The sequence below is a fragment of the Trachurus japonicus genome, chromosome 1 (assembly GCF_045865225.1).
Source record: "Trachurus japonicus isolate A0001 chromosome 1, Traja_1.0".
NCBI classification, from domain to species: Eukaryota; Metazoa; Chordata; class Actinopteri; order Carangiformes; family Carangidae; genus Trachurus; species Trachurus japonicus.
The window spans coordinates 13,528,401-13,552,825 of NC_140907.1; the positions used below are offsets into that span (position 1 = coordinate 13,528,401).

Below are 24,425 nucleotides of genomic sequence, written 5' to 3' on the forward strand. Positions count from 1 at the left end.
CAGTGTAAAGCATATGGACCGATACAAGTATACATACATACAGGAATCTGTAAGTTTATTTATACAAATATTATATTATTTATAAACACTTCCTGACAGGAAAACACAGCTATAGAAAAAAAATGTATGTATGCACACAATCTCACGAGTAGAATTATCAGTTTCATTCAGCATATACTGTAAATATCACTGTCATGGTTACAAGAAAAGCTTCGGACTATTTCTGTCTCACCAGCCCGTTCACTGTCAATCACACACCCAAAACTGAAGTCACAACTAGATTTTTAGATTCCTCCTCATGAACCAGTCTCATCGTGTTTAACAGTCAGATTGATGTTATGGCATTTGGTAAGAATTTCACATAATACAAGCTGTTTTTTCTTTTCTCTTCCTATAGTTAATAGCAATTAGTAGGAACACCTCAGTGTCATAGAAAATTGAATACATGTAATCATAACAAATTGTAATTTTGAACAAAGAAAAAAGTCAGTACAGCAAGTGCAGTTTATTGCTGATAGGCGACCCACACCTTTTACACCTCAGGCTGTTTACAAATTTGAATGAATACAACTAACTTGTAATTGGTTAAAATTGAGTTTCGTCTCTATACTTAAATTATGTGTGATGTCTCCCATTAAAAATATCAATCACACTGGCTTGTATGTTTGTTAATGGGCCACTTTCCCCGCAGTTACAGTTACCATGTGAAAAAGTGGTGGCTTTATAACTCAGCACCCAAAGTCACCACCTTTTCACATATCCAGATGTTTTTCGTGTCACATTGTACATCATTCCAGCTGTTCACGTTTCCATAGAACCTTGTTTCAACACAGTCTTCATTTCTGCCATGAAAGGTGTTGGGCTCCGCCGTATGCCAGTAGCTGAAACCAAATCACCATCAGCTTTTAACTGAGACAATCATGGATTGTTGATGAACTGATACTGACTAAAGATTAGTAAAACCATAGTGTGTTAGCATATAGAAACCTTTGCCTGGTCTAATTTACAAACCTTGTGTTCAACAACGTCCCGTCCACCCATTTCCATGTGCCCTCTGTCTCTGCGTCTGTCAGTCCAATCCAGGTGATCCTTTTGAACTGTCTCATGAATTCCTAGTTTATTATGGAGAGAAACCACCAACAATGAATAACTTTTTTTTTGATCTGGTTGTTATTCTGTCAGCCACACACCTGTTCTTCTTTGCTGTTGATAATCACCAGGTCTGCTCCCCATTGCAGGCAGTTCTCTCTGCTGTCTTGCCAGGATTTGTTAGTGGAAGAAATGTAATAGACACTTTTGTTGAAATACACCCATCCTTGTTTGGTGTATCGTTCTGTTAAAGATAACAACATTATAAAAGCTTCACACACACACACACACACACACACACACACACACACACACACACACACACACACACACACACACACACACACACACACACACACACACACACACACACACACAGTAGTAACAAGTACCGTCATGTTGCTTCATACTCACCAAACATGTTCAGCCTCGTCTTTATCTCTTCTCTCTCTTCAGTCAGGTTTTTGATCATGGCCTCAAAGTCGCTTGTATCATCATCATTGCCTGTGAGCAAATAGATGAACACGTTCCCTTTTGTTTCATTGTTGTAACAGTCAGTTTAGGGGGAAGATGTAAAAAGATGCTAACACTTGTAAATGTGTTTTTTGTTCTGTGGGTGTTTTAGTGTGATCTAAACTCCTTGGCTCATTGCTGCTGCGTTGCACTTTCAGTGTCCAAGAGGAAAATCTGTTTTTCACCCACATTTACATTATAATTAATATTTTTATGTTTGTAAATCATCAGTAAATATAAACCGGTCATTTGGATGTGGTAACAGATGCTCTGAATATGTATTTTTGTCACTTCCATCATTTTTTTACTCACTTTAAGTGTCAGTGTTGCTGATCTCACAGCAGAGATGTTGTCATTAATCCTTATTTTTCTGTATTTTGCTTGATTTTTGTCATTATCATAAAACCCCAATATCATCTATAGCAACAAACTGCAAGTTTATTTATTTTTTCAACAAATAGTAAACTCCCGGCAAGACAGTAACTGTACTTGAAAAGACTCACAACTTGAAAGTGGAAAGCCTTGTTTATCCTTTTTTGATCTTTGAATGCAATCCAACCATCTATTGCACCATGAACTTGCACAAAGTTAATGCTTATTGTTGTTAATTAGTCTATAATATTTAGAAAGTGATCATCCGATGATCACAATTTGGACATGCATTTATTCATAGTGTGATGCTACATAATTAGGCAGTTTCAAACGTTATGATGATATTCATTTGTTAAATTACAACATAAGTAACAGACGGCAGCAGCTCATAATTTTAAGACGACTCACAGAGAGCAAGACGCAGGGTGATGTTGAGAGTAGCTTGGAGGATACACAGGAGTCCAAAGCTCACAGCAACCAGTTTGTGGAGTTTTCTCTCTGTGTGCACAAACATACAAACAATCCATATATTGTCTTCTGGAAGCAAACAAATCATCCACTTCCATGTAACTATTTTTTTTTTACCCCTTCCCTGGAAAAAAAAAAGTATTTTGCCCTCTGTGTTAGAGGAGTAACTCATGCTCTTCATCCAAACAGATCACTATCCAAGAAGGGAGATCATATAAAGCCTCTTTTTCCAGTCTTAAAGTTACTTACCGCTGGCTGAAGCATCAGGTAGGTTTCTGTTTTCCATAGCCATCACAGACTCCACTAACAAAACAAACCCCAAAATACTGAACCCACTGGGCTGTGACAGAGTTTAATGAGAATTGAACTGATCCATCCCAGATATCAATCTGCTCACCTCAGCATCACACTTCTTTCATCTCTTATCTCTCAGCAACATGTCACCCCCACACTTTCTCACTTTGACTTTGCTATCTGCCTCGTTCCCTACGATGTTTATAATTAGATCGTAAACAGAGAGCAGAGGCTGTTTCTATCCTTTCTTCCCACAGTACTGTGACCTTAACCCCTCAATACAAATGTACAGATCGCTCAAGATGTCACACAGTCATGTTTATTTACATAAAAAATCAACTCCTGACCTTTCACAAAGGTACTAACATCTTAGTAGAAGTTAATAGCCTAAGCATGCTTGACGTCCTGAGATTTATTTTCTGGTTTTCTCCCTGAGAGGTTTTGCAACAATAATATGCCACCCAGACATTAACTCTACACATTCACTCTTATGATATTATAAGCCTATCCTGAAACAAACACAAGCCTATTTTGCATGAAGTATCTTGGTATAGACAACATTGACCAACATCCACTTACGGGTTCCCACAGGAGGAGAGACATCTGTAAACAAATACAGATATAAAAAAGCTAGATCTGTTTACAGCAACATTGGCCTGACTTTGATCTCCTCTTGTGAGATTAAAAGCCTGTACTTTATCAAAACATATCTGTTTTACAGTATTACTGCTCCTGTGCAGGATGTGGTTGCGAGCTGTGATGGACTGCTAGAGGGTAAATAAATGTATTAAATGTTTCTGTTTGCATGGTCGCTTCCTCTCACCTAATCATGATTTTTTTTAAATCACATTATGAACTGACTCTCTCTCTCTCTCTATCCCTCTCAGGGGCTTGAATGGAAAATGACAAGTCAGAATAATTTGATTAGGAACAAAACAAATTAAATTAGGAGAGTAATTATTTAATATAGGTTTTTGCGATAGTGAAGTTATTTGAACATACACTCAGATTAGGCAATACTATATGTAACTATAACATTACCTGCTGCAGAATCATGAAGGTTTTCAAATCATTTTTCTGTATCAGACGTACTTTGAAAATGTGCATCATCAATAAAAAAAAATAAAAAAAATCAGAATTGGACATACCGCATATGATCAGAAAAATGTAATTTGACGAAAAGATGTCCAAGAATCTGCTGTAATCTCAGGGTTTTCATGAAAAGTAATCAATGTAATATTTTGAGGAGAAAGCCCTGGGACCACAACTTTACAGTGTAGAAATATTGATATGATACAGAAAAACAGCAGAGAGGAATAAAAGCATGTGCAGTAGGCTACAGTATAAAAAATAGTCCTGTATTGGCTTTACATTGGATTTACATCCAGTTGCTGCTTTCCCTGCAGTACAGTAAAAAACATTGTATATATGAAGCCAACAAACAAGGAAAATGATGTCCACATGCACAATGAAAACAAAACAACAATCAGAGAATAAATCTATTCCTGTGTTCAGCTGGAGTTGAAAAATGTTTCCTGTCCTGTTTTCTGTGTTGTCTGACAGGTTTGGTTGCAGAGTTAAGGGGAAATGTTCTCTTCGCAGATCCAGTAGTGTGATCTGGAACAACCTTCATCGTTCCAGTTGTTTTCCCGATCAGGATGTTTTGTTTGCGCACAGTTTTCACCTCTCTGACCATTTGGCTCCCCTGAATTCCAGAAGCTGAAATGAAGATCACAAAAACCCAAGACACGTTTCACTGGCAGCAACATAAGGGATGAGCAAGTGAAAATCAAACATCATGAAAATAGCTTGACATATTTGCTGTGATTGAAATAACGTGTGAACCTTGTCGTCAGCGGAGTCCCATTCACCCATTTCCATTTCCCCTCAGTCTCTGTGTCAGTGAGTCCAATCCACAAGTACTTCTTGAACTGGCGTGTGAATTCCTTGTGTATGAGGGAACAGACAAGTAATAATAATAATAGTAATGGTGAAGTTAAACTGATTTCAACCTTTGCATGCTTCCTCTATTTTTCCTTTACACAACCACACACCTGTTCTTCTTTGCTGTTGATAATGATCAGGTCTGCCCCTTTTTGAAGACAGTCTTTTCTACTTTCTTGCCAGTTTCTCTCAGTGGAAGAAATGTAATAGAGACTGTTGCTGAAATACACCCATCCTTGTTGAGCATAGAGAGAAACAGAAACATCTTGTTACCAACAAGAACTGGCACATGGCTTTTCATGGAGGTAAAAGAACCACACCCCTTCAGTTTTCCTGGCGCTGGTAGATCACGTGCTGCTGAAAACACCTCTTCTATGTAGATGACACACTGATTTACCCCCAGAACACGTCACATTGCCCATGTCTGTCAGCTCTAAATCAAGGCTGAGGAACGGTGTGACTGCCTTTGCTGACCTGAGATGGTTTCTCCCAAGCTGTCCACAGCACTGAAGCATAATCATCTGCCACTGAAACACTGGGTGGGGAACTGTCTTGAGAGATGAGGCCCCTCCTCTCCAGGGGCTGGGTCAGGCGTTGTTTCATTGGTTCAACTGGTTATTCATTTTACTCTAAACATTTTTTTTATTTGCTTTTTATATAACTGTCCTTGTTGGTTTTTTTTGTCTACTTGTTGTTCTTGGTTGCTTTGTTTTTAACTTATACTATTGCATTGCACTTTCGTTGCATTAAGCAATGACAATAAAGAGATTCTGACTATAATTTCATACTCACCTCTGGTTGACAGCCTGCTGTTTATCTTGTCCATCTTTTCAGTCAGAGACTTGTGCTGAGAAACTGTCATTTTGAGTTGAGAGGTTATAGGATAAAATATATACTTGGATAATAAAGACACAACTTTTGAATCTGCAGCCAATGGAAACTCTTCTTACTGACCATAGTTTCACCATCATACTCACCAGAGATATTCAGCTTCTTCTCCATCTCATCTCTCTCTGTGGTCAGAGTTTTACTACTAGCCTCAATATCTGAAACAGAATTTCCATGATCATTTGCATTAACCAGATATAGTATATGGATCTAAAAATCAGCAGATGGTTAATTGAACACTTGTAATTGACATGATATGACAGTCAGAAGTCTATCAGTGAGTATCAGTGAACGCAGTCTTTCTTCAGAATTATCATCCATATGTAATTTACATTGCTGATTTCTCAGCAGCAGAAATAATTAGGTTACATCACTTTCATTTCTCAGCTGTTTGGTCCATTAAAGGCACATTTAAACTAATTCAAATTGCGCATATATGTATTAAATTCAATTGTAGTTCAAAGAGAAGGTGGCTAAACAATTTGAAGAAAATAATCTATTTTATTCTTTATAAATAGTCCACTGATGTCCTCTTAACTTTGTCTGGTAAAAATTATCTGGTTATTTTCCCAGCACACATTCTGCTGACAGGGTTAAAATATGTCCAGCAGCACTGACACCTCCATGGGTCTGAAGTCTGATTATTGGACTAGTTTCATCCTCAAACATACCAGAGTTGATCCTCTTCAGTTCATCTCTCTCTTCAGTCAGGTTCTTGTTCCTGGCCTCAACATCTGGTGGAGAAAACATCAGGATTGTTATTATTATTGTAGTATAGTGTCATTCTCATACTCACCGGAGTTTAACCTCTTCAGCTCATCTCTCATTTCTCTCTGTAGTCAGGTTTTTGAAACTGTCCTTATTCACTGGGCAACAAACCCTTTAAATAGCTGTTATGCTCTATAAACTCTGACATTAAAACATCTGATCCAACTGCGACTGGGATTTTCTGTCTGAGGTGAGCAGTTATGTCAGTCCTTTGTCACATTTCACACTTTGTTCAATGAACTCTATTTATTTGTGATTGTTTGAATGTGTCCACAACCAAAAAGGCTATACTAGACTAAAGTTTAAATCTCAGGTAGTTTCTTTAGTATTTTCAACAAAAAACCATTATCATCATCAATATCTGACAACATGTGAGTACTAATTATGGAACAACAGACTTGGACACAAACTTTACCCGTGAAACCTCTGCTACATGAGTGACTCACGATACTGTCCAGAGGCCACACCTGGGCCACTCTGGATATTTGATGAGTATGTGGTCTGATTATTGGACTAGTTTCATCCTCAAACATACCAGAGTTGATTCTCTTCAGTTCATCTCTCTCTTCAGTCAGGTTCTTGTTCCTGGCCTCAACATCTGGTGGAGAGAACATCAGGATTGTTATTATTATTGTAGTTTAGTTTCAAGAAGATCATGATCAAGATACTTTATTAATCCGTAAAGGAAATAATCATGTTATCCTCATACTCACTGGAGTTTAACCTCTTCAGCTCATCTCTCTCTGTGGTCAGGTTTTTGAAACTGGCCTTATTCACTGGGAAACAAATTACATTCATTTGTATTAACAACAAAATGGAAGAAGCCAGCTCATCAGGTGGACTGTGTCGGAGAACAGAAGTGAAGTTCACCGTAACTGTAAGTAATTACAGCTGTAATGTACTATAGTAGAGGATGGTTTTATGTAATGTTGCTGCTATGACATGAACGTGACATGATCAACAGGTCAAGAAACACACATTATCTAGATCATAGAAGCAGCCATGAGGCATGGGACGCGTGCCTTCCACAACGCAGCCAGTGTGTCCACTCTCCTTTAACATGTTAATAAAAAAATCGTCACGTTCATTTCCACACTTTCAGTCAGTGAGTCATCAACAAGTATCCTACATTAGACTAAATCATCCCCGTCTTGTGTCTGGCGTGGTAGCCATGTCTTTAAATTCATGTTAATGAGCATTTCTCATCTAGCAAGATTAATTAATCTTCTACCACTGGTGTGGCACTGAACTTGGGCTGTGCAAATGTGTGTGTGCTTAATGCTTGTAAGGCTAAGATCTTTTATTTCATCAAAATGGGAGCAAAACGTGTTGTGTTTATATTTTTCTTCAGTATAGATGCTTCATTTCATTGTAATATTAATGTTCAAGGTCATAGACACTTTAACTGCAGTGCATTAAGATTCAATTTGTTGTTAACCGGAGCTGTCATGACATGTGACATTTGTATTGTTCTTGCATCTGCTTGGATTAGGAGTATTCGAGTAGCTGTTTCCTCATATTTACCAAAGTTGATTCTCTTCAGCTGGTCTCGCTCTTCAGCCACATTTTTAAAGCTGGCCTCAAGATCTGGTGAAGAGATGAACGTAGACAGTTCATGACACATCATTTTGATAGGCTGATGTATTATTATTATTAGCAGTAATAATGGTACTTTTGAGTATTCATGAGTATAAACCATTCTGTTAGCTACAAACTTAGGTCAATAAAAATAGTCAGAGTTATTAGACTTTGAACAGGTTCACTGACTGAGAACTGTGACTTTGAATTGTTTCTCATTTCTAACTTCCTCCTCTGATTGACAGCCACAGTTCTCCTGCAATACCAAATATGATGGCTCAGTAACATTTAGGCATTGGGTGTTACTGATCCTGACAGACAAGTGACAAGCAGTTATGTCAGTCCTTCGTCACATTTCACACTTTAAATCTCAGGTAGTTTCTTTAGTATTTTCAACAAAAAACATTATCATCATCAATATCTGACAACATATGAGTACTAATTATGGAACAACAGGCTTGGACACAAACTTTACCCGTGAAACCTCTGCTACATGAGTGACTCACGATACTGTGCAGAGGCCACACATGGGCCACTCTGGATATTTGATGAGTATGTGGTCTAATTATTGGACTAGTTTCATCCTCAAACATACCAGAGTTGATCCTCTTCAGTTCATCTCTCTCTTCAGTCAGGTTCTTGTTCCTGGTCTCAACATCTGGCGGAGAGAACATCAGGATTGTTATTATTATTGTAGTTTAGTTTCAAGATCATTTATTAATCCGTAAAGGAAAGTGGCATACTCACTGGAGTTTAACCTCTTCAGCTCATCTCTCTCTGTGGTCAGGTTTTTGAAACTGGCCTTATTCACTGCGAAACAAATTACATTAATTTGTGTTAACAACAAAATGGAGAAAGCCAGCTCATCAGGTGGACTGTGTCGGAGAACAGAAGTGAAGTTCACCGTAACTGTAAGTAATTACAGCTGTAATGTACTATAGTAGAGGATGGTTTTATGTAATGTTGCTGCTATGACATGAACGTGACATGATCAACAGGTCAAGAAACACACATTATCTAGATCATATGAAGCAGCCATGAGGCATGGGACGCGTGCCTTCCACAACGCAGCCAGTGTGTCCACTCTCCTTTAACATGTTAATAAAAAAATCGTCACGTTCATTTCCACACTTTCAGTCAGTGAGTCATCAACAAGTATCCTACATTAGACTAAATAATTCCCGTCTTGTGTCTGGCGTGGTAGCCATGTCTTTAAATTCATGTTAATGAGCATTTCTCATCTAGCAAGATTAATTAATCTTCTACCACTGGTGTGGCACTGAACTTGGGCTGCATGGTGCAAATGTGTGTGTGCTTAAGGCTAAGATCTCTTATTTCATCAAAATGGGAGCAAAACGTGTTGTGTTTATGTTTTTCTTCAGTATAGATGCTTCATTTCATTGTAATATTAATGTTCAAGATCATAGACACTTTAACTGCAGTGCATTAAGATTCAATTTGTTGTTAACCGGAGCTGTCATGACATGTGACATTTGTATTGTTCTTGCATCTGCTTGGATTAGGAGTATTCGAGTAGCTGTTTCCTCATATTTACCAGCGTTGATTCTCTTCAGCTCGTCTCGCTCTTCAGCCACATTTTTAAAGCTGGCCTCAAGATCTGGTGAAGAGATGAACGTAGACAGTTCATGACACATCATTTTGATAGGCTGATGTATTATTATTATTAGCAGTAATAATGGTAATTCGAGTATTCATGAGTATAAACCATTCTGTTAGCTACAAACTTAGGTCAATAAAAATAGTCAGAGTTATTAGACTTTGAACAGGTTCACTGACTGAGAACTGTGACTTTGAATTGTTTCTCATTTCTAACTTCCTCCTCTGATTGACAGCCACAGTTCTCCTGCAATACCAAATATGATGGCTCAGTAACATTTAGGCATTGGGTGTTACTGATCCTGAGAGACAAGTGACAAGCAGTTATCTCAGTCCTTCGTCACATTTCACACTTTGTTCAATGAACTCTATTTATTTGAAATCGGGTGGTTTGAATGTGTCCACAACCAAAAAGGCTATACTAGACTAAAGTTTAAATATCAAGTGGTTTCTTTAGTATTTTCAACAAAAACCATTATCATCATCAATATCTGACAACATGTGAGTACTAATTATGGAACAACAGACTTGGACACAAACTTTACCCGTGAAACCTCTGCTACATGAGTGACTCACGATACTGTCCAGAGGCCACACCTGGGCCACTCTGGATATTTGATGAGTATGTGGTCTAATTATTGGACTAGTTTCATCCTCAAACATACCAGAGTTGATTCTCTTCAGTTCATCTCTCTCTTCAGTCAGGTTCTTGTTCCTGGTCTCAACATCTGGCAAAGAGAACATTAGTCTAATGTATTTACTGTTTGAGATGATTGTTGCAATGTTTTAGATTTAAGGCCTGATTATTGTGGTATTTCATCCGCATACTCACCAAAATTAATCCTCTTCAACTCTTCGATCTCTTTGGTCAGGTTTTTAAGTCTGGGCTTCTCATCTGGGCAAGAAATGAAGAGATAAATAAGACATAATGAGAGTATAGGCTACAAATATACTGTCCAAAATAGGTTAACCAGCTGAACACTGTGACAACATGAAGAATAAAACAACATTTCTCATGTCTTTTGAGACTTTTTTTTATTTGACAGTATAATAGAAACAGGGAATGAAGAGACGGAGCGAAGGTGAATGGCATGCAGTAAAGGGCCACCCGATGCGAGATTCGAATCGGGGCTGACTGCAGCGAGAACTGCAGCCTCTGCATGGGGCGCCTACTCAACCCACTGCTCCACACGGCACCTCCCTTTGACACTGTTTTTCATTCCAACTTCCTAATTTTTTGTCTCTGAATGTTTACTGCACTGAGTGTATATACAATACATAAAATCAGATGATGATGGTGCTAAAAAAGATAAATGTAACTCACTGAAAGCAAGACGCAGAGAAATACTGAAAACAGCTGGTAGGAAAACCAGGAGTGCAAAGCCCACAGCCAACAGTTTGTAGGGTTTCCTTCCTGCAAAAACAACATGAACATAGTGACACAGACAGACAATCTGATTTTCCTACTGACAGTTCAGTCTGGTGGTTTTGGGCCTGTTCTGCCATATTCTTGTAGTTGTAGCTTGAGTCATAATTGGTTTCCTTATGATTCACTGTCAAAGCTCTCTGGGAGCCATTTGCCAGCACTGATCCATTTTAGGCATTTTTACTCCCCATGCAAACACTGTGGTTTCTAAATACATGAATGACGACTGGAATTGACAACTGCTGCAAAGACTTTGATATATTTTTCATAAAACTCATATATGAAAAGACAAGTAGCCAAGGGGGCAAGGCTAGGGGATTTTGAAAAACGGCAAAACAAATGATCTTTCCCGGATGCGGATCAATTTTAGCTGTCTGCTTGGTGATTGAGTCCATGGGTTTCATACTTGTTGAATTAGATTTTATTAATGAGGTTAGAAAACTGGTTGGTTAAATGCTTAGAACCAAGTTAGTAAGTAAGAAAGTACAACATTTCAAAACCAGGGCTACGAGCATTTACCAAATAAATAAATAAATTCATCAAACACAAATAAATGCTGCTAATTAAATGAAGGAAATCAGGGAAAATGCATCTCACCAGGCGCTGCTGAAGACACGTCACCGGACCCGTTCTCAGAGACTGAACCAACACAGAGGTTTTCATCCTCCATGAGTTCAAAGCCCTCTGCACTTGCCATATTGTACCGACAGCAGAGTTATGAACTGTGATAGTCACTGTGGATTATTGGGATTGTGCTGATCTTTGACTTGCCTCTACTTTTTAAATGTTTCTCCAAGCTTACTAAGCAGAATACCCATTTGAGCTTCCTCATCTCAGCGAGAGTTACCTTTCATCTTGGACTCCAATTATAAGATTTGACCTCTGCTGAAAATGTGAACTTCCTATGAAATGAAAGTAACATCAGTAAAATAGGAAACAGCAATCGCTGATGTTACTTGTTATGGTGTGTTTCATTTTCCCTCATGTTCTCACACTGCCAGAGTGTAAAACTTTCACTGATATTTCAGTCAGCAGTTTAAAAATGCCTCATATGGCACACTGGTATAGTTGGAATCAGTATTTGTGGGAGATAGCGGAGAGCTGTGAGTTACAGCCTCACAGAAAGGATTAAAGTTCTCAGGGTATTATTGTCGGCTTTCATAGAAGTTTAATGATGAAAAAATAAATTAATGACATTTTGTAAAAACAAAACAAAACAAAAACAACAACAACAACAACCAACCAAGCAAAAAAACAAAACAAACAAACTCTGGGAATGTTTTGAGAGAACTTAAATGATCGGCTTCGTGAACACTACAAAATGTTATTATACACTTCACAAACACTAACTGACTTCTCCATGTTAACGCTACTGTTTATATTACAAAAAGATCCTCTCAAGATATCTAAATGACAAACAGTCCTCTCCTTGAAATGAATCATTAATCGATCAAGTCATAAGTTCACACCAGTTGTTTTTTTGTTTTCTTTTTTCTTTTTTTATAGAAGACAAAATCAAAAATAAAACCAACAGATTATTGTGACAGTCACAGTCTATATTTTGCCCGATAACATGTATTTAGTGATCTTCTTCTCCACAGAGAGACAGTGGTCTGATGGAGCAACACAGGGCCAATAGTCGTGGTTAAAGCTGTTCTCCAGTGCCACCTGCTGGACATTTAGATCTATTCTCAAGAGTGTGTGAATGTTTACTGGTGCATTAATGTGAATGGTCTGTTGTGACCTCGCCAGAGACATTTTGACATGTGGCAGGTAGAGGAACAGTTTGGGTGTATGAATAAATAATTCAATAAATAAATAAATAATAATGAGCTGTTTCACTTCCAGGGTTCTATCTGCTGTTGTGGCAATCTATATAGTATTAATCATTTATGTTGTAAATTGTCTTGGTCCTACATAGAGCCATTCCTGCAATTTAAAGGATCATATTCATCTTTTGTTCCTACACAAAATGCAGTGACAACATAGCAACTCTGTTGTGGCAGATGTAACAGACTATTATGGCTGTGGTTAAAATAAAACCCCAGTTATTATGGAGTGGTCACAGTTTGGTTATTTTCAGAAAAAAAAAAACTTCTAAGTTTCAAAAACCTCTGTTGTCATGGTTAGACAAGCAGTACAACTTATAAAACAAACATGGTGAACAGTCAAGAGTTTGGGTTTGAAACAGGAAACAGTGGTCTCTCAGGTCAAAGTCAAGGCCGACCTCTTCCTCATGTGTCGTTCTTTACACTCCATCTCATCACATCACATGATCACAAGCTTTTCTGATGTAGATTGAGTCTCCACTTCACCTAAAGCGACTGTTTGTTAACCGCGACGCTCAACACAAAGTCCAAATACCATCTACGTCCAGTGGGCCTTCCTCAGGTGATTAAAGTGGTATACGTATATGGTTGGGAATGTTGTCCCTGGTTTCTGTTTAGTCCTTATCTTTTCTCCAGCCGTCCTTTGGTTCCTGGTTGATGACCTTTGACCTTTTTGCATTCAGTGCTGTGGTTGTTTCCATGTTGAGAGCAGCTGCAATAATCAAAACGAGTTGCAGTTTTCTCTGGAGATCATGTTTGCCTTTTGTTATGGACTCATATCTCTTTGATAGCTGCTCTTTCTCTCCAGTCACATCATTGTAACTGTGATGACTTCATTTTCCATTTAAATGTCTATTTAATAGTCATTAGTTCTTGTCTCTGCATGTCTTGTAAGGTTGTTGTATTTGGTCTGAAACTGATTCATCTCGTTCCTCTCAGAGTTGCATTTGATGTCTGTGTTTGGCACATAAACAAAAAGGTCAAGAAACACTGTAGCACCTTATCGTGGCTTTAACATGCTAAGAGAGCACTCACATAGGATAATCATAGTTATGAGTCCAGCCAGAAGGAGAAGACACAGCACACCCAGAAACACTGCAGCAGCTCTGCACGAACTCTTCTTCACACCATCAGCATCTGAAAGTAAAATGTAGTGTTTGTCGTTAGTGTTAGTGTCAAATCAAATGAATTAAGTCATTTGTCACACTTCTAGATAACCCTGACACTTACCCCCCCCCCTCATGTTGTAGTAATGGGCTTTTTGTTGTTTTGTTTTTTCTTTTGTTTTGTCTGTGATTGTTTTTTTTGTTTTTTTTTGTTCCCTCTTATTTAATTATTTTTCCTTCAGTTGGTGTGCGGTCATACATGTACGTAATAATTGTAATTCTGATGTCTGTAATTCGCAATCTACCCTATTGAAAATTCAATGCAAATATTTAAATATATAAATTAATTAAGTCAGCCTTTGCATGGTCATTTCTCATAATAAAGGTCATTGCAACCGGCAAACTGAAAGTGACACCTAAGGCAGTGTTTAAGGGGGGTCGGACTGCGTTACCACGATGATGTAAACGTGATGTTCAGTATGAAACATATTTATGTGTGACTCAACATAAATTTATGATCAAACAAATATTTGTATTTGTATCTATTTCTTTCTTTCTAAAAAAAATATAGGCTGACCTGCAGCTGTTGACTTCATTCAGAAATTCAGCAGAACCAAAGCCAGTGTGGTTTAAACCACAAACGTGTTTTCATTATTTCACACAAAAAATGCATTCAGTCACCTCATTCAGTGACCTTTTTATCACTCAGAGTATGTTTTGCATTTTTGCAATTGCCTACTATTCTTGTAATAATTCCTAGCCGACTGTAACAAGTTCATTTTGACTAAAATTCAAATCTGCAGATAAAACAATCAAATAAATCATAGTTGAGGAATAGTGAACTTCTTATTGGGACATAAGACTGATGGCCACTGTCATTCCTTGGTGATCCAGTGTTCCTCTTAGACATAATTAAAACTGGGTGTTGTGTCCTGAGCTTGTTATAGACAGTCTAGCTATATTTTTCGTGTCAGCATTTCATTGTTGGAATAGCTATATCTTTGTATTCTCAGAGTAGAGCCGATTCAGGAACAACAAATTAATAAACTGAAAACAAGCAAACTAAGAAAAACTGTCCATTCAGCTTGTGTGTTACCTGAGAGTGCAGGTCCAGGCTTGCGCGTGCCAATGATCACGTTCTCATAAATATGTTTTGAGCTCTTCTTCTCCCTTGACCTCTTACTTTGAGCAGGAGATGGTCTCTCAACATTGACGTAGATATCCAGCTGTTGATCCATGACGTCCAGCTGCACTGATGGTTCTGGTTGGTTCTGATGTCCGAACAGTATCTCTCTCACTCAAACAGTGATGCTGTCTTACGTAAAAGAAGCTGTAACTTTCCTTTTACCGTATGCATGCGTCTGACTACTTTACAGGAAACTGGGGGCTGTGGCAAGAAGTAATCTACCACTACACTACAACCATTTTCTCCTAGAACTTGCAGCTGTATGATTGCTTTCCTTTTTGGTTAGATCAGTGTTGCAAACTCTACTAAATTTCACACCCACCCACCTACTTACTAACAAGCATATTTATCTGCCAGGAAATGTCTATGATTTACTGTATTGACAGCTTCACAACTGCAGTGTTCATCGCCTGCCTGATTGGTGGACAGAGGTCAATACAGTGAAAGCATCAGAAGTACTCTCATTCAGAGCTGTCTGTACATTTTTATTTTAAAACATGGTATTATGTTACAATAATGCCAATAAGCTGTGATGAGTACAGAATACTCCTGGCATCTTCCTCACATTCAAAGGAAATGGTTTCATCACTAATAATATGAAGGTAAATCAATTTTTCATCAGTATCTGTCACTTCCAGCTTTATTTTCAGAAATGTATCCCACATCTAGCTGAACATATCAATCCAACTCATTCATATAAACACAGATTTTCACATTCAGATTAAACAGGAAGATCATTTCAGTTTTGGTTTTACATGCTGACTCATAAAGCCACTGTCTTTTCACAGATCCAAAAGTTTTGATCTTCACATGTTTTGTCATTCCAGCTGTTTTCTTCGTCATATGACCTAAGTTGTACACAGTTTTCTCTTCTGCCTTGGTAATTATTGGGCTCTCCACTGGCCCAATAGCTGAAACACAAAAACAAACCATCTTTAACAAAGGATGCAACCCAAGAGGCACTTGATGGACAATAAGAAACAGGAGCAGCTGAATAATAGAGTAAAATTGTTAACCTTTGGGTCATCGGAGTGCCATCCACCCATTTCCATGACCTTTTTGACTCAATGTCAGTCAGCCCAATCCACATAATTGTGTGAAATTTCCTTGTAAAATCCTTGTTTAGAGAGAAAAACAGTCACCAACAACAGGTTACATCTACACTGATACAGTATATTCATCACTCATTTAAAAACTTAAGATTCACACATTCACTCACATGTTCTTCTTTGCTGTTGATTATCACCAGGTCTGCACCTCTCTGCAGACAGTCATCTCTACTGTCTTGCCACGACTTCTTTATTGATGAAATATAATAGAGGCTGCGATGGAAATACACCCATCCTTGTTGAAAATAGTCCTCTGTCATGGTGGGGAAGAAAACCTTCAATATCTTAGACTTTTACACATTACAAGTAATTATAAAATAATAGAGTGACTGATTTAAAATCATCCATTTTTCGTACCTTTTACTGCTCATGAGTTGATTTCAATTTACACAAATGTTTTCTCTGAGCTTATATCAGACAGATGAAGAAGGATATCAGATGAATTCAATTTTCAAACTTACCAAGGCTCATCAGTTTTCTCTTGAGGTGATCAAGCTCTGTTAACTTTCCTACTGTAGGATAACATGTATTACAATGATACGTTTGATTAAACCTGTATCAGAAAATGATGTCTGAAGTCTGGTGTTCCACTTTTTTTTTCTTTTTCAAACTTACCAGAGTCCATCAGTTTTCTCCTCAGCTGATTGAGCTCTTCAGTCTGGTTTTTGCTGCAGACATCAGTGCCTGATATCTTATTATCAGAGACGTCTGAAAGAGCAGAAACACTTCATTACATTTGGCCAACAGTGTTTCACACATGACACTTTCAGGAGGATGCCTGGAAACAAATCAGAAAACTAATCATGTATATATGTGATTTGATATAGAATATATTAAACCATACACAAGGATTCAGGAGATAGTGACTTTGGTTTCCTTTTATTCTATAAGCTAAAATATGAAACATGAAAGTAAAGTCCCGTCCCTTTTCGTTAAATGGAGGATGGGGCACATTGGTTTTCTTGTGCTGCTTTATTTTTATTTGTTTTGCCTGATTCTGACCATATGTCTATACCAGAGCGATATCTATCGCTCATAGCCTACATAGATACAATATATGAGATAAAAACAAACTTCAAGTAAGTTCCAGTGGTGGACAGTAACAGAGTAAATTTACTTGAGTACTGTACATATCCAGAGGATTTGTACTTTACTTGAGTATTAGATTTCTTTAGTACTTATTACTCTTACTTGAATACATTTCCAAGACAAATATTTTTACTTTTACTCAAGTTAATTTCTAGGAGGCTGAAAAGTAGGCTACTCGTTACTTTCAGGTCTGCTCTTTTTTTTTTCTAAAATACTATTGGACACAAGCTGTGTTTGCCAATTAAGGAAACCTAGTTAGTTGGAAGGTGCAGTAGTATTTGTACTCTTACTCAAGTACTGGGATCGAGTACTCTGTCCATCTCTGGTAAATTGCAAGGACTCACTGAGAGCAAGACGCAGGGAGACGTTGAGAGCAGCTTGGAGGATACACAGGAGTCCAAAGCTCACACCAAGCAGTTTGTATACTTTTCCCCCTGAGGGTCAGAATCACACACACACACACACACACACACACACACACACACACACACACACACACACACACACACACACACACACACACACACACACACACACACACATTGTATATAGATAGATATAAATAAGAGAAGCCTACTCTTTTCATAATCAAAAAGCAGCTCAAGATCTTTATTTTGAATAAATTTATTTTCCCTTTATCATCGCATCGTGTGTGTGTGCTACATCGCCAGGAACCTGAACCACTGATACAAAGCAGGATGGATCCACGCTTTCAAGTTCTGATCCTAAATGTCACAGCAAATGTCGAGACTCTTTAGACCAGGCATCATTTTTACGATATCTATTGCCCCTCACTCATTGTTTCTCCTTTTCAGACTGAGAGATGGTGGTGGAAATCCCAATTGATTATTAGTTTCTGAAATTCTCAGACCAGCCGATGACGCACCAACAACCAAATTCAGTCACTTACAATAAATGACCTTTCTTCCTCACTCTGATGCTCAGTTCTGACCACATGAGTTGCTGCCATGTGATTGGCATAGTAGGCTACATATTTACATTAACAAGAAGTTGAATATAATAAAGTGTCTATTCTGAAAAGTGATTCTTCCTTGGCCTTTCTTTTATTTTTTTTCCTGAGATCTTTAAATGCTTCTGATTGGTGACATTTTGTCCAAAACTGATTTTTATCATTACTGTAACACTGAAAATATGAATTGAACTTTAGGATTTCTGTCTTACCTAAGACAACAGGGGTCACATGTTTGTCTTCACCGCTGCGCCTCTTTGAGGTGGCACCACTGGCCAACGGATCATTGATGTAGTCCATGGAAATTTCACGTTGCTCTTGGTAGAAAACACTTTTATTTTACTCGCTGACTCGAGTATGGCAATGGTGATCTGGAGAATCTGTTTTCAAAGAATACTTATGGCCACTTCTTCCTTTATATATATATTTTTTGCTGACAGTGCATTTACTTCCTCATGTTGTTTCCTGTGAACAGGCCCGGTGTTACGCAATATGGTGGCCAAGAGCGCCATGTGCCCGAGGGGCACCGCCAGTCACCCTAAAAAAATAACCTAATAATCTGCGATACCCATTTGCGCCGTTCCTTCATGTTCTGTCTAGAAAATAACAAATGACACAACGTGTTTTTAATCTTTCCAAAATTTGAACCCCCTTCTCTTGACTGACAATGGTTTGGTCCAACCAACCCTGCAGCCCACGCAGTCTCACACACAGTGGAGGAAAGGTAGAAAGAGTCTTCTAAACCGTGTTTGGTAGAGGTACCTGTTTGCAGTGAGAGTGCTTTCAAGCCATTTTTTAAAAATTAATATTTGTTAGAAACGCCAGATTTTAAACTATATGTGAGGATACTTGGTTGCATTAAAAAGGGAAACTCTAATTAAAAAAAGCTGCAGACTAAGATGTAGACTGAATCCTTGAATGAATGGATGTTCCAGGTTTGATTTCTGGGTGCTCCCTGAAATCGTTGCAATATTATTACTTTAAATTTGGTTAGGGAGAGAAAGGGAGAAAGAGAAAGTGCCAGAAAGCACTTTTTCCATGTCCTTGCCCAGGATTTACTCTATGAACTTTTACTGTTTGTTGTGCAAGTTGTGCATCTCTTGGTCAGAGAGATCATTGATACACTGCTATGTAATTATTCTAATCATTATTATTATTATAATTATATTGTAATAATTGGAAGTGAGGTAAGTGAGTATCTCGCCTAAGGAGCCAAAACGTCTAGAGCCGGCCCTGCCTGTGAACAAGAGGTTGGTTATCTCTATGTTGGCCCTATGATGGATGATCATTGGGTCCAGTGCCCCGCCAAAATCATCTAATCAGTTGTTTATCCTTAAGTTTAGAGTTAACTCTTTTTCACAGAATTTAAAGTAGATGGACATAACAGAAGAACAAAGATAAAACCGTGTTTTGTAAGGTCACAGCGACCTTGACCTTTGACCTTTGACCTTTGACCAACAAGCTCTAATCAGTTTGTCCTAGAGTAAAGGTAAACTTTTAACTTGATTTTCAAGAAATTTCCTCAGGGTGGTACTGAGCCATTGTGTCCAATATATATGTACAGTACATACATACTGACAGACAACCACAAAAAATATGCCAGCTATTATGGCTCCAGCTCTGGCTGTTGCCGACACAGAGTTCAAATAAAATGCAATGATTAACTCAAAAATGTCAATGTCATTTTGTTTTGTAATGACAAAACAAAATGCCCAACATTACCCTCACTTCTCCTCCACGAAAGCTGTGACCTAATCTTTTTCCTAATACAAAGCAGAAGTGGGCTGTACAGCAGTAAGCACGCAATCACTGCACTGACTTGTGTGGATCTCTATTAGTTTACCCTTAACTGCCTCTGTCTCCAGACATGGCCAAAAATGACCAAGACATTAAAGTTGGGAGAAAAGAAAAACACGAGGAAGTCCTCTGATTTTCAGAGTTTGATGTCAGGCAAACAGTATTAAAGGAGGTGAGATCATTATCATTTACAGTAAAGCATGCGGAATATACATCACATAGCACAATGCATTACTGAGGGGGACTTTACCAAGGTCTCTTCTCTAACCCCAACCCTTATACACTGTCAGGGTGGGGAGTAAATATACTGTCCTTTACACTGGCTTTCTCAGGCTTTCTGTAGGCTTCTACAGGGGCGCACACAACTACACAGGATGTACACAGGAAACCCACCCTTGCATCAAATGATGTGGTCAACTCACACTTTACATCATGTGTGAAACATTTTCCTTTCCTTTTGATCTGACAGCTGCCTTTGATACAGTGGATCATCAAATTCTTCTGTCACGTTTGAACAAGTGTGTGGGCATTAGGGGCACTGTTTTGAAGTGGTTTCAGTCCTACCTTTCAGACCGGAGCTTCTCAGTCCAGCTGGGCCAGCATTCTTCGGCCACTTCCCCTCTAAATTGTGGAGTGCCCCAAGGTTCTGTTTTGGGCCCCCTCCTTTTCTCGATATATATGTTGCCTCTGGGATCCATATTTAGAAAGTACAACATCTCTTTCCATTGTTTTGCCGATGATGTACAAATCTATCTTCCCCTAAAGATAAATGGGCGAGCCTCTGTTCAGGCTCTACTAGACTGCCTTAAAGATATCCAAACTTGGATGGAAGTTAACTTTCTGTCTTTGAACAAAAACAAAACTGAAATCATTTTATTTGGTCAACAAAATTTGCTTGATGGATGTGACAGTGCTATTGGTTCCCTTAAGTCTTACTGTCATCCTTTTGCAAGGAACCTTGGAGTTATTTTAGAGAACGACTTTAGGTTTGACAAGCAGATATCCTCCATAGTCAAGACAAGCTTCTTCCAACTAAGGCTGTTGGCAAAAGCAAAGGTTTATCTCCCAAGAAATGTATTTGAGAGATTAATTCACACCTTTATTACATCACGTTTAGATTATTGCAATTCATTGTTTGTTGGCCTTGATCAGAAAGCACTGCGCCGCTTGCAGGTCGTTCAAAACGCAGCTGCCCGCTTGCTGACTGGAAAGAAAAAACGCGAGCACATTACTCCAGTCCTGGCATCTTTGCACTGGCTGCCTATTAATTTTGGGATTCAGTTTAAAATTTTATTAATTGCTTTTAAATGTATGAATGGTCTAGCACCATCTTATTTATCAGAGCTTTTACAGTTGCACACCACTGCTAGGGCACTTAGGTCATCTAACCAGCTGCTCCTGGCAGTACCCAGGTCCAGACTCTCCACTCGTGGAGACAGAGCCTTCTCAGTCGCGGCTCCTAAGCTGTGGAACAGCCTACCTCTCCATGTTAGAGCTGCACAGTCTGTTGAACATTTTAAAACACTCCTAAAAACGTATCTTTTCTCCTTGGCGTTCACTCCCAGCTAAGCGAGTAATCTTGGCTCTCACTCTTTCTTTCCTCTCTCTCTTTTATTCTTTCTTTTTATCTAGATTTGTTTTAAAGTGACTACTATCCCTGGTGTTGTTTTTAATTGTTTGTTGTTTGTTGTTGTGCTTTTGCAATTGTACAGCACTTTGGTCAACTGAGGTTGTTTTTTTTTTTTTTTTTTTAAAGTATATTTTTCGGCCTGAGGTTGTTTTTAAATGTGCTTTATAAATAAACCGTGACTTGACCGTGACTTGACTTCTACCATTTGGCCGGACCTCATGCTGCTACTTTAATATTGTTTTGGTTGTGTTGAAAAACTGCGGCTATATTATCAGCCTTTTACAAACAACAGAACTCAAGTTTGTTTCAGGAGGTCCTGATCTGTTGACAGGGGTCAGGCCTGTTGTGTTTTGTTGTTGTTGTTTTGTTTTTTACAGTTGCAAAACAGGTTTGAACCACAAGGTCCTAAAGCAGTGAGGAAGTGGAAATTGCGGTGCAGGAGGGTGGGCATTGTGAAGTGACATTCTGTGAAATTTGTGACGTCACCAATAACCAATGTCATTGTTGTCCTACCTGAAAAGTTGTCTGACTCCTATTCGTCGAGGCTCAAGTCGAGTGTCTATGGGAGACAGAGTAGGTGGCAGCGTGCTGTGAGGTTGTTGCCTCCATTTTCATCAGTAAATCAAACTATTTTTGTATGGACTATTGCCAATATCTTCTTATTTAACATCTCCTCTAAAGTTTTCCAGTGCTACACAAAATCTACTGCCCATTTGAAGTATGCCTCTATAACATGACTTTTGTGCATAAGTTTTTTCCATAAACTAATTTAATTAATTTTTAAGCGCAATGTGGAATGGTCAGTTTTAATGTATGGATATGAATACGTTCAGATTCTGTGCTGTGTTTTTTTGAGGTGTAGCACTGATATTTGATAATAAATTGCCCAGATTACTTGTGTGTTGTATTATCAGAATATTTAGTTAATTTGGTGGTTAATAACAGTGTAAGTGTCAGGCGTTACACATAATATGCCATTATGCAATTAGTTCTGAAACATTGTCTGACCATTAGTTCATGCCTGCCTGTTTTACTTTTTCCAAATATGCACAAAGACAACGTTTTGGGGCAAGTAGCCTAGTAGTAGTATGACGGCAAAGTTCAAAGGGAGGTGGATAAATGGTATTTATTAATGGAAACAATAAAATCATTTGGCTTGAGGGGATTTCACCACACATCACATGTTGCATTGTCACATCTTTGTTTGTTCTGCTATTTTCTTACTCTTATAAAGTCTGTCAAGTGTGTATTAGGCCATTCCTGATGAGGACACAAGCCATAAGAGGGAACACACAATCTGCTGACCAGACGTCTCACCAGCAACAATGGCAACCGGGACCGTTGAGCAAATGGAGATGCCAGAGTACATGAATGAGGGACCAAGATATGGACAGAAATGCAACAAGGATAAAAATCAAACAGGTAATAACACACATCATCCTATTTTGTCAAACAGAACCAGTGTAGTGGTTGTACTATTTTCATTAAGTGTTTTAATAGCACATCAGTGTTATGAGGAAACACTGTCTTGTTCTTGTTTCTCTGTTTCCCTTTCACGCTCACTGGAATAAAAGGCAAACTGACCAAAAATTAAACAAAACATTACAATTACATCATTGAGTGTAATGCCATTACTATTATTCTGATATTTCACATTCATAAAACTGAAGTTGAGAGTTAGAAACTTATGAACTCAACTTTATGTTTATGCACTGAAAGAAATTCTGTGTTCTGTGTGAAATGTAAATTAGGAAATGATCAACAAATTAATAACCAAGCCCTGGCAAACTAACTCATGTCAGGGAAAGAAACTCCCAAAGTATACTGAATTAAAAAAAAACATGGTTGCATAGTGTCCATAGGCTACCGTGATCAACTTTACAAACTAAACGGTGGTTATAGACTTTAATTGTTGTGGGTCTGTGTGTGTGTGTTGATTTTGCAGAAAGAAGGCTCGCTCGGCTGCTTTTCCTCAGTTTTGGTGTGCTGTGTATCATACAAGCCATTCTCAATATTTCTTTACGTCTTGCTCGTGAGTATGGACTGTGGCATTGTGTAATTTGAAATTTGCAAAGATTGCTGCAAGTTGCAGTCTGCAACACCACAATTTTGCAAATGCAACAGTGGTGTAAGTTGACATATTGCTGTAAAACTTGTCGCAGAAATTGTGCAAAGCATTTCAATTTGTTTAGCTTCCATTTTAAGAAATTTAACAATTTTCTGTTTCTTTTCTACAAGTGTACTCGAACAAGGAATCACCCCCCTCGAACTGTAACACAACTCAATTTACAGACCAAAAGAGGGAGATGGAAAGTTACTGCCACCAAAAGAGGCCTGGGTGTAACTGCAACAGATTACAAGAACGTTTCAATGCCTTGACTAAAGAAAAAGACCTGCTGCGAAACAGAGTCAGTGAACTCAACAACAAGATAAGGATGGTAGAGGAGGAGAGGGACAGACTGAAAATGAGGCTGAGTGGTGAGAGGAAACGAGTCTTCAGTCCTAAACCTCTACCATAATAAACTGAATTTTGTAGGAGATACAGTATGTAATTATTAGTTACGGTTAAATTGAGTTATCTTTGTACTTCAAGCTTCTGATCCAAAAATATCAGAATCTGATAGGTCATGTGTAATTTGTTGATTTTGTCTGCCAGAGATGGATGCCACTCCACACTGTCCTCCAGGCTGGAGGAAGATCAACTCCAGATGTTACTTTCTCTCCAGTGAGTTGAAGACATGGGAGCAAAGTA

The 24,425-nt window shown here is 38.3% G+C and overlaps 4 protein-coding genes across 5 annotated transcripts in view; 1 reads left to right on the forward strand and 3 right to left on the reverse strand.

The window, feature by feature from the left end:
- Positions 1–721: 721 nt before the first annotated feature.
- On the reverse strand, positions 722–2,741 carry LOC146991500 (CD209 antigen-like protein C). Its single transcript, XM_085788947.1, has 7 exons — positions 2,692–2,741; positions 2,383–2,472; positions 2,162–2,164; positions 1,504–1,593; positions 1,191–1,333; positions 1,012–1,112; positions 722–881 (listed from the first exon to the last, which is right to left on the reverse strand). The coding sequence occupies exons 1-7, from the start codon at positions 2,732–2,734 to the stop codon at positions 722–724; spliced, it is 630 nt and encodes a 209-aa protein (XP_085645073.1). The 5' UTR covers positions 2,735–2,741.
- A 1,308-nt stretch (positions 2,742–4,049) lies between these two features.
- On the reverse strand, positions 4,050–6,950 carry LOC146991501 (CD209 antigen-like protein C). The gene is made up of 7 exons (XM_085788958.1): positions 6,872–6,950; positions 6,240–6,302; positions 5,658–5,726; positions 5,473–5,535; positions 4,791–4,915; positions 4,582–4,682; positions 4,050–4,455 (listed from the first exon to the last, which is right to left on the reverse strand). The coding sequence occupies exons 1-7, from the start codon at positions 6,948–6,950 to the stop codon at positions 4,314–4,316; spliced, it is 642 nt and encodes a 213-aa protein (XP_085645084.1). The 3' UTR covers positions 4,050–4,313.
- Positions 6,951–15,564: 8,614 nt separating this feature from the next.
- LOC146991502 (CD209 antigen-like protein C) lies at positions 15,565–18,628 on the reverse strand. 2 transcript variants are annotated; one of them, XM_085791468.1, is made up of 7 exons: positions 18,459–18,628; positions 17,567–17,710; positions 16,803–16,895; positions 16,649–16,699; positions 16,298–16,440; positions 16,095–16,195; positions 15,565–15,989 (listed from the first exon to the last, which is right to left on the reverse strand). In XM_085791468.1, exons 1-7 carry the CDS (start codon positions 18,544–18,546, stop codon positions 15,842–15,844), a joined length of 768 nt encoding a protein of 255 aa, XP_085647594.1. In that variant the 5' UTR covers positions 18,547–18,628; the 3' UTR covers positions 15,565–15,841. The 2 variants fall into 2 exon arrangements, with proteins under 2 accessions (XP_085647594.1, XP_085647602.1); XM_085791476.1 differs by having other exon boundaries at positions 17,621–17,710; positions 18,459–18,623.
- A 4,274-nt stretch (positions 18,629–22,902) lies between these two features.
- The window catches only part of LOC146991503 (uncharacterized), a 3,163-nt gene continuing 1,640 nt past the window's right edge, over positions 22,903–24,425 (forward strand). Inside the window, exons 1-4 of the mRNA XM_085791490.1 lie at positions 22,903–23,095; positions 23,619–23,705; positions 23,912–24,151; positions 24,330–24,425. The exon at positions 24,330–24,425 is cut by the window's right edge and continues 59 nt beyond it. Coding sequence (XP_085647616.1) covers positions 22,999–23,095; positions 23,619–23,705; positions 23,912–24,151; positions 24,330–24,425 — 520 coding nt within the window. The 5' untranslated portion in view covers positions 22,903–22,998. The remainder of the gene's footprint in view (positions 23,096–23,618; positions 23,706–23,911; positions 24,152–24,329) is intronic.

What these genes read in the sequence shown, in the direction of transcription:
- LOC146991500 (XM_085788947.1), bottom strand. Translation starts at nt 2,734, where the DNA reads ATGGCTATGGAAAACAGAAACCTACCTGATGCTTCAGCCAGCG. An exon ending in ACCTGATGCTTCAGCCAGCG is followed by an intron (nt 2,473 to 2,691) that starts GTAAGTAACTTT and finishes TTGTGCACACAG; the next exon opens with AGAGAAAACTCCACAAACTG. An exon ending in GGGACGTTGTTGAACACAAG is followed by an intron (nt 882 to 1,011) that starts GTTTGTAAATTA and finishes ATTTGGTTTCAG; the next exon opens with CTACTGGCATACGGCGGAGC.
- LOC146991501 (XM_085788958.1), bottom strand. Translation starts at nt 6,950, where the DNA reads ATGTTCTCTCCACCAGATGTTGAGGCCAGGAACAAGAACCTGACTGAA. An exon ending in ACTGAAGAGGATCAACTCTG is followed by an intron (nt 5,727 to 6,239) that starts GTATGTTTGAGG and finishes ATTCTGTTTCAG; the next exon opens with ATATTGAGGCTAGTAGTAAA. An exon ending in GAAGAAGCTGAATATCTCTG is followed by an intron (nt 5,536 to 5,657) that starts GTGAGTATGATG and finishes TCAAAATGACAG; the next exon opens with TTTCTCAGCACAAGTCTCTG.
- LOC146991502 (XM_085791468.1), bottom strand. Translation starts at nt 18,546, where the DNA reads ATGGACTACATCAATGATCCGTTGGCCAGTGGTGCCACCTCAAAGAGG. An exon ending in TACTCGATCCCAGTACTTGA is followed by an intron (nt 16,896 to 17,566) that starts GTAAGAGTACAA and finishes CTGCTCTTTCAG; the next exon opens with ACGTCTCTGATAATAAGATA. An exon ending in GGCACTCCGATGACCCAAAG is followed by an intron (nt 15,990 to 16,094) that starts GTTAACAATTTT and finishes TTTGTGTTTCAG; the next exon opens with CTATTGGGCCAGTGGAGAGC.